General features: G+C 40.3%; 1 protein-coding gene across 1 annotated transcript in view; it reads left to right on the top strand.

Annotated features, from left to right (window-relative positions):
- The window catches only part of nell2a (neural EGFL like 2a), a 112,356-nt gene that overhangs the window by 20,347 nt on the left and 79,894 nt on the right, over nt 1–12,115 (top strand). The window contains exons 5-8 of the mRNA XM_034684760.1: nt 4,241–4,337; nt 7,975–8,047; nt 9,282–9,364; nt 9,755–9,883. Of these exons, the coding sequence (XP_034540651.1) occupies nt 4,241–4,337; nt 7,975–8,047; nt 9,282–9,364; nt 9,755–9,883 (382 nt within the window). The remainder of the gene's footprint in view (nt 1–4,240; nt 4,338–7,974; nt 8,048–9,281; nt 9,365–9,754; nt 9,884–12,115) is intronic.

Genomic DNA, 12,115 nt, shown 5'->3' with positions numbered 1-12,115 from the left:
TAAACAGTTGAGCAGTTTAAAAGGGGGTTTACTTCAGGATCTTTCTCAGGAACCACTTCAGGAAAAATCAGAGGCAAATGTGGCGGAATGAGGCCCTGTGTATGACATAAACACCATATGTGCTGGGATTTGGAAGGAAACTGGTGCATGACACTGAACGGTATCCAGTTCTATTTCTCATTTAAACTGAACACAAAGTACAAACAGGATTTTCTCCTTTGTTTGCAAAACTAACTACAAATCCAATCCAGTGAAACAGATTAGTCTCAGCCCAGATTCTGATCTCAGTAAGAAGACTGGGCATGATTCAACTTTGTTCAAATTACAGAGAAAGAGAGCTTAGATTTCATATTGAGTTTGACATATTGGAAGATAAAATGTTATCAGTGTAACCCTGCTGTAAATGACCATCTAAGGCTGCCATGAAGTTTTTTATTTTTTTTATTTGATTATCTCTCTTTATTTCTTAAAGTTAAAAGAATCAACAAACAGAGCACATGGAAAGCTTCACTAAGAAATATAGTGTAGTTTTGCATCACACAGGAACCCAAATACAACATTTTTTGCGCACATTTTTTTCCATTCAACAAAGTCTCCTTAGAAGTTTGATTTGTAGAGTTGTTGCAAAAACACCTTATTATACTGAAAGGTAAGGAATTGCCATGTGAAGTTATTTAGGCAAGGGTAAGTACTGTACCATAAAGCAGGATGCTGAGTTTGCATGAGTTCAGTGCAGATGGTAGATGGGAAATGGATCCCGTTTTGCGGATGTTAGCAGGGCTGTAAAGTCAGAAGAGGCCTGCAGAGAATACTTGTGACGCTGACAACAGATGGCTTTTCTGTCCAAAATGGAGGTTTTAAAACTTTTTGCTGTCCTCTACAACAAAATTTATAGCTTGATTCTAAGAAACTCTCTCAGACATGGAGGAAACAATACAGCATCAAATAGGAAGATGAAGCAGAGATGCACAGATCTTTATCATAGCCTCATACTGCCAGAAAGCATGCATGTTTTGCATTGGTGTCGTGTCTTTTTTTCTTGGATTGTTCAGAAGGTGTTGTCTGCCTACTGTTTACTGTCTGCTTGAATCCATGTGCATGCTTGTCAGAATAGTGGCCACAGCACTGCATTGGCACCACTGAGCATAGTGCTGAGAGGGGAGCTGCTGAGGGATCACATTCTTGTGAAGCCATAATTTGGACCGACACAGGGACATGTATCAAAATTTAATCCATGTTCTACCCCAAAGGGAGAACTCACATCAGGCTGCTCCTCTTCCCTATCCTCCTCCTCAGGGTTTAATTTGGGTCGCAGGCTGATCCTTGGCTTTCACGAACTCTATTCTTGACAGCTGAAATGGAAAAATTATTGTGAAATCAATGTTTAAACATCAGCTAACCACACCCTCCAGAGAAATCTAACACACAAACATAAAGACTGAAAGACAAAAGTGAAACCAAAGCTCAACATGCAGTTTCTCGGTGTAGCTAAATGTTCTTCTCTTGTTAACCATATTAAATGAACGGAGCAACACCACAGACTTGCTGCTCTGCATACAGTGACATCTACAGCAGCTGACCTCTGTCATCTGCCTCGTTTGAAAACCTCTAAACGCAGGTTGATGGATCACACCTACAGTTGACCCACATCATATGTGCATCTGCTGTGTGAAAGGAGTGTTACTGTGTGAGTGTGAAGATCCTCCTTTGGCACGAGAAAAGAAGCAGACGGATACCATGTGTATTACAGACAGCATGTGACCATCTGAGGCCTCCTCAGGAAAAGGGTAAACAGTAGGATTTAACAGGGCAAGACCTGCAGACTGGAGCAGGGGCTGCAAGGTGAAGGTGGTTTCATCATCATAGGCACATTGGAAAAGAGTCTCTGAGTGCAACTGTGGTGATTAAAAACCCGTATGTACATGTGCCATGCACTGAGGGCGACCTATTTTTATATATTTTTTATATTAGACCTATTTACTGTTTGTAAAGTAAATGGTGACGTAGAAAGCATGCGCACAGTTTGGCAACAGGAGTACTGCAGGAAACAATAGTTGGTCAAGCTAAGCGAGAGGATAGAATACCAAAGATTGTGATTGCTACCTAAAAAAACAGACTCTGACAAATGAGTCAACAACTTCCTGATCTGTGTGGTATTAGTGAATGGATGGTGGCCAGATAGGATAGAGAGAGTGTGTACACCACTAAGAAATTAAGCACACAGGTCACTCAATGCTAATAGCTGCATAATCATGTAGCCATGTAAAGACAGTCAAACATACAGACATAGACTCTGAGTTTTGTGTCTTAAAACAAGAAGTCCACCGAATAATAATACTAATAATAATAACTGATATTTAGAAGAAGAAACCCAAGGTTGCTTCACAGGGTCAGGCAGGGGGTCTGGGGGGTAGGTGGGGATATCTAATGGGGAAAGGCCTTGAGGAAAAGGTGCGTTTGATTGCTTTCTTAAAAGTGTCCAGGGTTGGGGCGCTGCGGATGTCGGGAGGGAGAGAGTTCCACAGAGTAGGGGCTGCCACACTGAATGCTCTGTCCCCAAAGGTCCGCAGCTTAGTCCAGGGGACAGAGAGGAGACCCAGGTCCGAAGACCTTAGGTTCCGGGATGGAGTGTGTTGGTGGAGGAGGTCAGCCAGGTATTGGGTGGCGAGGGCATGCAGGGATTTGTAAGCGAGGAGGAGGAGCTTATCCGTGATGCAGTACTTTACAGGGAGCCAGTGGAGTTGAATGAGAGTGGGGGTGATGTGCTGCCAGGGCTTGGTGTGCGTGAGAACCCTGGCAGCTGAGTTCTGCACATATTGGAGCCTGTCCAGGGCATTCCTGGGTACCCCGAACAGGACTCTGTTGCAGTAATCCAGCTGGGAGGTAATGAAAGCGTGGATGAGGGTCTGGGCAACTGAATCCGAGAGAGATGGACGCAAAGCCAAAATCAAACAAACAAGCCACTATTTACAAGACCTGTTTCATAATTACAAACACATTTACTGTTGAAAACATGCAGAAGTGCAGAAAGACAAAGAACTGTAATTTATTATACACACTTTGATCTATGTTAATCAAAACTCAAGGGATTCTTTGTAGACGTTATTATACTGTATATCGGATCACAAAACATCTGATTATGGACAATTTAATTTCTTACCTCAGGCATGAATTAAAAAAGATAAATGTGTATTTCTTCCTCATGAAAAGTAGTTTTGATTTCAAACCCATGAGAGTATGGTTTCAACTAAATTGTTCAAGAACCTTAAGTATAAAGTATCTCTAGTTTAAAGAATCTGTTAGGTACTTTCAGTTTCTGTATTCTGCTCTAGCGCCCCCTGTGGACAAAGCTGTGCCTTTTTATGTCTGCTGATTTCATCCTGTACATGAAAAATACAAATCTCATCTTGCTTTTTCCTAACAATGAAATGTATCACTCACTGTGGAAAAGGGAAAAGGACTGTTTCTAAATCATCTCCTTTGACTCCTCCCCCCTCACCGTGGTTCCAGGCATTAAAGGGGCAGTACTGTTTGTGTCAGTCTGATTCATGACCAGTCAAAAACTCCTAACAGGAGCTTTAAGAAAACTACATATATTATTATTCTAAAGTAGTCCCTGTTTGACTGCAAAAGCTTGTAATGACAAATTTATCCAACATCAACCTTTATATTTTGAAAAATAAAAAAGCATAATTTTGAGGTTTTATTTGGGCTTCAGATTTTTTTATTTTTATATTATCCTGTAAATTTTACACACAGTTCAACTCAGTAACCCAATTTTTTACTACTCTGGACAAATTGTTCATTAAAATCTGATCAAAAAAATGGGGGTTAACCTCAGTGTGACGAAGTTGAAGGGACAATTAACATTTCAATACTGCAAATTCACATTTCAAATGGATGTAAAATCATTAGATAACATACATACTTTCGCTTTCACAGGGTGATCCAATTTCTATGTTTACCTGTGTGTTGAGTGTCTTTACTTTTATTTTTTCTGATGTGAAGTCAAGCGCTCATTTTTTGTGTCTGCAACTTGCTCTTTGGACCACTTTCCTCTGGTTTTCATGTTGAGTAAAATATTAATCTCACGGTACTGAACAATGTTCCTGCACCTCCCAGAATGTTCTCATACCATTCTGGCTCAGCGTGGAGTGAAACTGTGAAAATGGGTTTAAAAAAAAAAAAGAAACAAGTTTATTAACAGGACTGATAACCTGCCTCCGTGTTTGTCTTACAGGATCTATGAGCGGGTGGTGGAGGCTCCCTACATGGACATACCCGAGGGTGCTTCCTTCTGGCTCGGACAGAGAAACGCTGCTCACGGCTTCTTTAAGGTTCGCTCTGCTGCTGCTGCTGCACAAACTTCTCCTCTCAGTGTATGAACGTTGATGTCTGTCCTGATGTGTGATAAATGATTCAGAATGCAAGGACCAGTAATGCGTCTCGACTGTTGCAGCAGCTTTCTAGCCCCTGCACTCAGTCTTGATTTATACTGTATCTTCTCCCTCTTTGTGCGGCTTGTTTGGTTTTATTTATTACAGCTGTTGGATTTAATTGTGTGCATTTCTCAAGGCTTACCATTTTAATTTGAGGGTTGCACCGGCTACCCAAGGAATTGACTATTTTTTTCTTTGTTGTCATTGTTTGTTCCCTTTTCCCTTAGTCTGCAGCTCAGCCCAGCGCAATTATCTCAGCAACCCCCACAGCGCTGATTTGGGAGAAATCATTAAATAGCCTCTGGACTATGCTCATTAAGCTTTGTCTATAGTATTGTTATCAGACAGGGAGTCATATATCGCCTCTCCCAGACTGGACTGTGCAAGAAAATGTCCCACCTGGGGAGACATGTTTGGGCTAAATGTCAGCTCACCAGCAACTACAACTATTTTAATCAGTCTGCTGGTGACTGGTGTGTTCTTCTTTTTGTGTGTGTGTGTGTGCACCTGTGTGTGTGTTAATACTTCACACATTGTGTCCAGGCTGTTAGGTTTCCTCTGTGTTAATTGGTAGATGAAAGAAGCCTTCGAGGTCACCCACTAATCTCTTCACGTAGTGGCATCTCTCCACGCCTCTCCCTCTGAAGCCTTGATTAGTTGCTAGGAAGGCTCGAGTCCTTTAAAGTCACACTGCTTCATTAGTACACACACAAGTAAAAAGTCAATGTGTACATGGGGGTGTCGGCAGAAGACGAGAAAATCATAGTCCTAATGGTTGATTTAAGGGCTTGAATTAGAATGAGTGTTTCTATCCGCACCTTCGCTGCACAACTCAATGAAGTCTTCTTTGCAGTCCACTCACATCTTTAGGTAGATAAATCCATTTTATCTTACTTACTCAGTGTCAGAATTTGTGCTTGCTGTGTAACCTGATGGAGCAAATTGTTCTACATCCTTATCTACAAGGCTGAAAACAATTTACTTTTAATTCAGGCAATCCCAAAAGAAACAAGAAACAGCAAACAAGATTCTGTTATTCATGTCAGATTTCATTCCAGAGTTATTTTTTAATCTGGCCGGATAAATCTTCTCTTGATTGTTTGTGTTTGGTAGAAAATTACTTTTAGTAATTTCACTGCATCAGAAGTGATTCAACCCTCGCTCTGCCATTTGTTGTTTTTCACAAATTCACATTTCCGGTACAGATGGAGCAAACCGCCGCCGCCGCCGTCCCACGTGTTACTGCAGGCGTACTGCAGTGAACAGAGTGTCACTGACACACAGGGGAATTCTGGTTAGAAAAGTTTGCAGTTGCTCAAAGCTGCAGAACAAAGTCCGGCAACTTGTCGTTTCGATGGTGCTGCGTTACGGCACAGGCTGCTTTTATCGACACAGCAGAATTACACACACACACACACACACACACACACACACACACACACACAAACACACACACACACACACACACACACACACACACACACACACATTTCAAATAGCATTTTAAAAAATATGTCCCTGTTGTGGATGTCCTGTTGTACCCTAAAACTAAGTCAGCTCTTTGGGGCTGATTTATCCCTTCCTGTTGAAACTCATTGATTATTCCTGGATGGATGGATGGATGGATGGATGGATGGATGGATAGATGAGCCACTCAGCTAAGATTCACCATCAATAACTTGTATATACACTCAAATGTAATTTAGAACAACTAGTTAATCTTGCCTTTTATCCAAATTAGCATTTGACATCAACCCAGCAGATCATATGAGATCATCAAACACACTCAGTCATGCAGCTTTAAAGTGATTCAGTCATTTTTCTAATTTAACCTACAGTTCACTTCAACTGAACCTCACACAAATATGAAATTGTTATTTCAGATAGATAGATAGACAGTTAGATAGATGTGTAATTGATCCCAAGGGGAAGTCAGGCATCTAGTAGCTTAAAAGGCATACCCGTCACACCTAACAACACCACGTTTGCGAGCAAGCTCTGTAATCCCATATTTAGTCGTGTTATAAAATTGTGCTCACTACTGATTGTTCTCTGAGAGTTTTCTTACATTTGGTGGCTTAGCCAGAATTTTAATTTCCATTTTAACGACTTTGAAATTAGTCGCTCTAGCACATCACTACTTACTCTTTAAAAAGTCAGATTTTGTTAACCCTCCTGTTATGTTGCGGGTCAAATTGACCCTTTTTAGTCTATTTTAGGCAATATATGCCTTCTAAACCAGCTAAATGCAGCATAAAAATCTGGGCAGCATGTGACAGAAGTAGAGTTGTATTGATTTATCAACATCACTTCATAAAAATAAATAAAAATTTAAAATAATATAAACAAAAATCTATGTCATGTAAAACTATAGTATTGATATTTAGGGCTTTCCAACGTACATTAAAAAAAGTTTTAACATTAATTTTAATGAAAAATGAGTGAGTTGTCCTCATTGAAGCATGATCTGTTAGAATTAAAGAACACCAATGGACCAAATCTTGTTTTAAATGGTTAGTAATGGAGTTAAAAATGTGATCTAAAAAATGTGTATTGGGATTTTTTGGGGTTCTGACACTTTTGTAAAATTGAATATGCCCCAGGTCAAATTGACCCAGGAACATTATTAGTGTTTCAGAGAAATGAACATAACAGGAGGGTTAAAGGGAATGATATATCCCAGTACAAAAAGTTTACAAAAGGATTCATGATAGGACGTATATCCCTCGGCTCTAAATGGATACATAGGTCTGAGGTTTTATTTAAAAAAAAATAGAAATAAAGCAAATAATAATTTACAATTTTGACACAATCTGCTTTCATTTCAGTGTGTAGTGAGAAACATCAGCACATCATTCCAGCTGGATTTTTAAATTTATGGACCTTAAATTGAAGTGGCAAGACCATTTAAAAAACAATTTCTCCTTAGTTGCACCGCTCCTACTTCTGTAAAGGAAATAAATGCACTCAAGGAATGAAATGGGCCAGGTTACCATGGTAACCGAATACCCGTGTGTTTATGTGTATACATATGGGTGCGTGTGTGTGTGTGTGTGTGTGTTTGGGGCTCGGCCACAGGATGAGAGTAGCTATCAGTCATGTTTTATGAGTTGGATTGAATCTGTATCTGCGGTTTATGTTCATCAGAGGTTCAGTTAACTTCCTGCTTCCTGGTGTTCAGTCATGTAATGAATCGTCTGAATGACGACGCCTCTCACTCTCCAGATTTAAAATTACATTTTTAATTTCTTTCAGATTTACTGCTGTTTTTCCTGCTTTCTGTTTTATGATCCCAGCAGTCATTAACCGCTTTTAAAAAAGGGTTGCTTGTTTGTTGTTTGCATGTCCCGCTTGTTCCTTATTCCATGTTAGATCATGTGGAAAATGTACCATAGGCACACTCAGACACCACGGCCCCTGCGGGTCTTGAACCGCTTACTGCACATTAACATGCTTCATGTCGCTTTAATCGCCTGTCTGCCTCGTGTGAGGCATTATTCTTCCTGATTTCCACGTTTGTTTTCTGTTGATGCAGGGAGTGATGCAGGACGTGGAGATCCTGGTGATGCCACAAGGCTACATCTCACAGTGTCCAGATCTCAACAGAAGTGAGTGCAGCCTCTTCCTTCACACATTGAAGCAGCATTTTCATTGAGTGTAATTTACTTTACCTCTGGCTCAGGCCGCTTGATTGCACTTGTTTTGCTTTTTTTATTTGAACTGAAGAAAGACTCTGAACTCACTGGAGTAAAGCAGCTTCAAAACAGCTTTGCAAATGAGAAACAATCCTTCCCTGTAAAGCTTTGGTTGATAAAGTGGTTCGGGTTAATCAGTAAAAGAGGGAATTCCCACAGTCTTCCCTGCCATAATTAAAACAAACTGAAACTTGATGCAGCTGCTTTGAAATTCATAAAGCCAAAATTTAGAGGCTAAACAACTTTCTGCAAAGCATTTGCACTCCAGTACTCCACGCAGTGATGCACTTAACTCAGATGTTATGAGTATACCTGTTTGAAGGGGACTTTTTTTAAGGCTAGCTCCCCGATGGTGGCTGCTGCAGCTCATGCTAACTACAAACAGCATGCTATCAGGGGAGACACACCAACACCTCACAGTTTAAAATGGTTTTCACAGATTTGATGTCCCCACACATCGCAAAATTGCCAGAGGACACTGCTTACTGCTGTTTAAAGTTGGGAGGTCCTTTTTTTGGAAAAGAAACCTCAGAATAAGACTCCAGTAAAAGTGAGACATACACTGAGCAGCAACGGTTAAAAGCTCCTGTGGGGAAGAACATTCAGTTTTGGTCCAATTTTATGCCCCCTATGGACAAAGCTGTACCTCTAATCTCAGCTGATTTTGTCCTGGACTTGTACCTTTTTTTTAACAAGAACTTCATACTGCTTTCTTTAAAAGTAAAAAAAAACCTCCAATGTGGATCTTTGGTGTTGAAAAAAAAATCAGCTTACTACTAGCTTCAGACACTAAAAATAACAAAAAAAGGAATTAAGAAATCTCATTAATTTTAGTCTTGTTTGCTTTTTCATATGAGGGCATCAGTTTTATTCTCAGTCTGTTTCATAACCAGCTCAAAATTCCTCACAGGGGCTTTAGATAATATGTTTCCGTGCTAGATTTAGATTTCATAAATCAATTTAGCTTCTTCTTTATATTCATTTTTGGATTAAGTGACTAAAAAAAGCAGAATCATTGCTTTTATTAAAATATCTTATGTCCTATGTTCTATTTTTAACCAAAGCAATCCTCATTTTGAATTCTCATAAATATTTGTAATTACAGGTCTTTGATTATATGTACTAACCTTCTCTTTATCATCCCCAGCATGCCCAACCTGCAATGATTTCCACGGACTGGTGCAGAAAATCATGGAGCTGCAGGATATCCTTGCTAAAACATCCAGCAAGGTAGAACAATATATTCGAAAGTGTCTTAATGTGACATTTGATCCACAAATTGAGTCTCATCTTTTAAAGAAGAGGAGTTGTTATGATTGTAAATAGTTTGATTGCATTAAATGTCAGCATGTCGATCTATTGCTGCCGTTTATATTCTCTGCAACAGGCAGCAAGTGACATATTAACATCAGTCACTGGCTATTGTTGAAGTCTTTTCTGTATTGATGCGGAGACAGCGTGTGTAAGTGGGAGTAATCACGTCTAATGACTGACTTTTGTGAAGCTGTTGGTTTGCTTTTAAATCTCTGCTCTCTACATGTGGATAAAGACATACAACCAGGCTGACTCTCATCCTCTCTCCTTCTTGCCTTTTGTGTTTCGGGGGCACGGCTTGAGCAGCTGTCCAGGGCTGAGGAGAAGATGAATGGGCTGGATGGCTGCTATTGTGAGAGAACCTGCAGCGTCAAGGGGGTCGTCTACAGAGAGGACGAGGGCTGGACAGATGGCTGCAGGAACTGCACATGCTCGGTGGGTCTGGATACACTGGTGCTCAGCAGTGTGTGTGTGTGTGTGTGTGTGTGTGTGTGTGTGTGTGTGTGTGTGTGTGTGTGTGTGTGTGTGTGTGTGTGTGTGTGTGCAGACATGGGAGTGTATGCCAGAGTAATATAAGAGCAAAGGAGGGCTTTCATTTTAATTGAATGTGTAGTAATGTGTGTGTGTTTTAACACTGAAGCTTAAACATGTGTGTCAATGTGAGATTGTCATGCATGTCTTACATGTTTGCATGCATGTGAGTGTGTTGAAAAATAAATTGATATATTTGTTTTTATGTGAGGCTAGATTGCTGAGTGTGTATGCGTGTGTGTGTGTGTGTGTGTGTGTGTGTGTGTGTCATTGTCTGCTAGAGAAAGGGGGAACATGCATTTTTCATCATATCTGTAACACAGTGTGCGTTTTTGTTCTTGTGTGTGTTTGTGTGTGTGTGTGTGTGTGTGTGTGTTCGTTTTAATGCTCATTGCTGCCATTGTAGGTCTCGGCTTTTGTTTTGCTCCCCTTGTTCATCAAGTGTGTGAAGGTTGGGGGGTGTGTTTGGGTGTGGTGGAGGCACAGGGTGCAGGGGCTCCATTGTCAGTCGCTGGAATTCTCATTATTTCCCCGTGTAACAGAAAGGTTGCCCCAGTTACCCGAGAAAAGCTACTGTATTGACACCTCCTGGATTAGACACGTGAACAACAGTGCTTAGTAACGCTCTACACTCTCAAGGGTTTAATTTGCCGCTGCATAAAGTGTGAATAATTGCTAAAAACAAATTTAGGAGTGATTGGAGATCTTGGGCTTGTAGCACATCAGCAAACAGATTTCACCCCCTGTCAGTCTTCCCAACTTTGGACATGAAACTCTTACTCAGCGACTGAACCCCCCCCAACCAGCCAACGAGAAGCCTTCATGCACCACTACCCCAACATGGCAAAAACAGGAAATCACATATCTCTCAGTGCACCAAACCTAATTGCTCTTGACAGATGATAATTATCATCAGGGATTTGTTCTGCCCACTCATCCAATGAAATCCCTCCATACGCCAGGAACTGTGTGTTTGCCATTCCCGGGCTGCAATTAAGGAATTAGATGGGATATGTTTCTTACCTTATGTGTGGCAATTAACTGGGACCTTTAAAATTCAAAGGTCATGCATTAAGATGTTATCAATTATGTGGATCAGGTTCAGAGATGTTGCTGTCACAGAGCTTTCATCCGTGGAAGCAATGTTAATTACAGGCACAGGGATGGAAAAGCTGCAGAAGAAGAGATAGCATTTGAATATATAACGTGTCCCGCTGGGTTCTAGTGGAAATCCAGAGGAGGTTATGAGTACATTTACAGCACGGGGGCATACCTTTGAGTATACCAGCATCTTCTGTTCTTGCATGTTTATAAAAATAATCAAAGAGTGAGGAATAAGCCAGAGAAGAAATTAGCTGCATGATAGAGATGTGAAATGTTCAGCGTGTTATTTCTTAAACAGGGGGGCAGATAAACGTTGGAGTACATGACATTTTACTTATTATCCTCGTAGTGAGGGGGTTGGACAATAAACTGTGCGACCAATTTAAATTTCATTACCTATTTCAGTAAGACTCATGAACACATTCTGATTTTAATAGCGTCCTTGTAGCTTTGTGGGCAGCGTGGAAAGAGAGGTGTTGGTTTGAAGGACAACAAGGAGGACACAATTATTAAAGGGATAGTTTTGAGTTTTTAAAATGCATAGTGCACTTATCAGCTATGTTCAAAAAAATCTATCAGCAGTGTTGAGCTATAATTTAAAATTTCTCACCTCTGCATCTGCCGTCGCTCAGCCCTTTACTTTAGTTTGCACCCTTGTTTTCCCTCTACATTTCTCTTAACTCTGTATACTATTATATAGATTGTCCTGACACACTTATAAAAAGCTATATCTTAGCTGAGATGCACAATACAAATCAGGTGTGTCATTATAATGATAATAATTATGAGTATAATTTTTAAAACTGCATAATGTCTTTGTCTGGTGGTACCACAATTCTGCAATTACAAAATGTAAGGCAGTTTCATATAACTATTTATGTGTCTGTGAAAAAAGCGCATAAATATTATCCAATTGATTTTTGTCTGATTTTGAGGTGGGACAAAATATCGATATATTAATGTACCATTGGCCCGATTCATGCAATTGCAACTGTAGCATCCCTGTATCTAAATACCAGGATTCTAATTTGA

Source organism: Notolabrus celidotus, chromosome 6 (assembly GCF_009762535.1).
Source record: "Notolabrus celidotus isolate fNotCel1 chromosome 6, fNotCel1.pri, whole genome shotgun sequence".
NCBI lineage: Eukaryota > Metazoa > Chordata > Actinopteri > Labriformes > Labridae > Notolabrus > Notolabrus celidotus.
The sequence above is the reverse complement of the archived record's forward strand: the minus strand, read 5'-3'. Positions and strand labels throughout refer to the sequence as shown.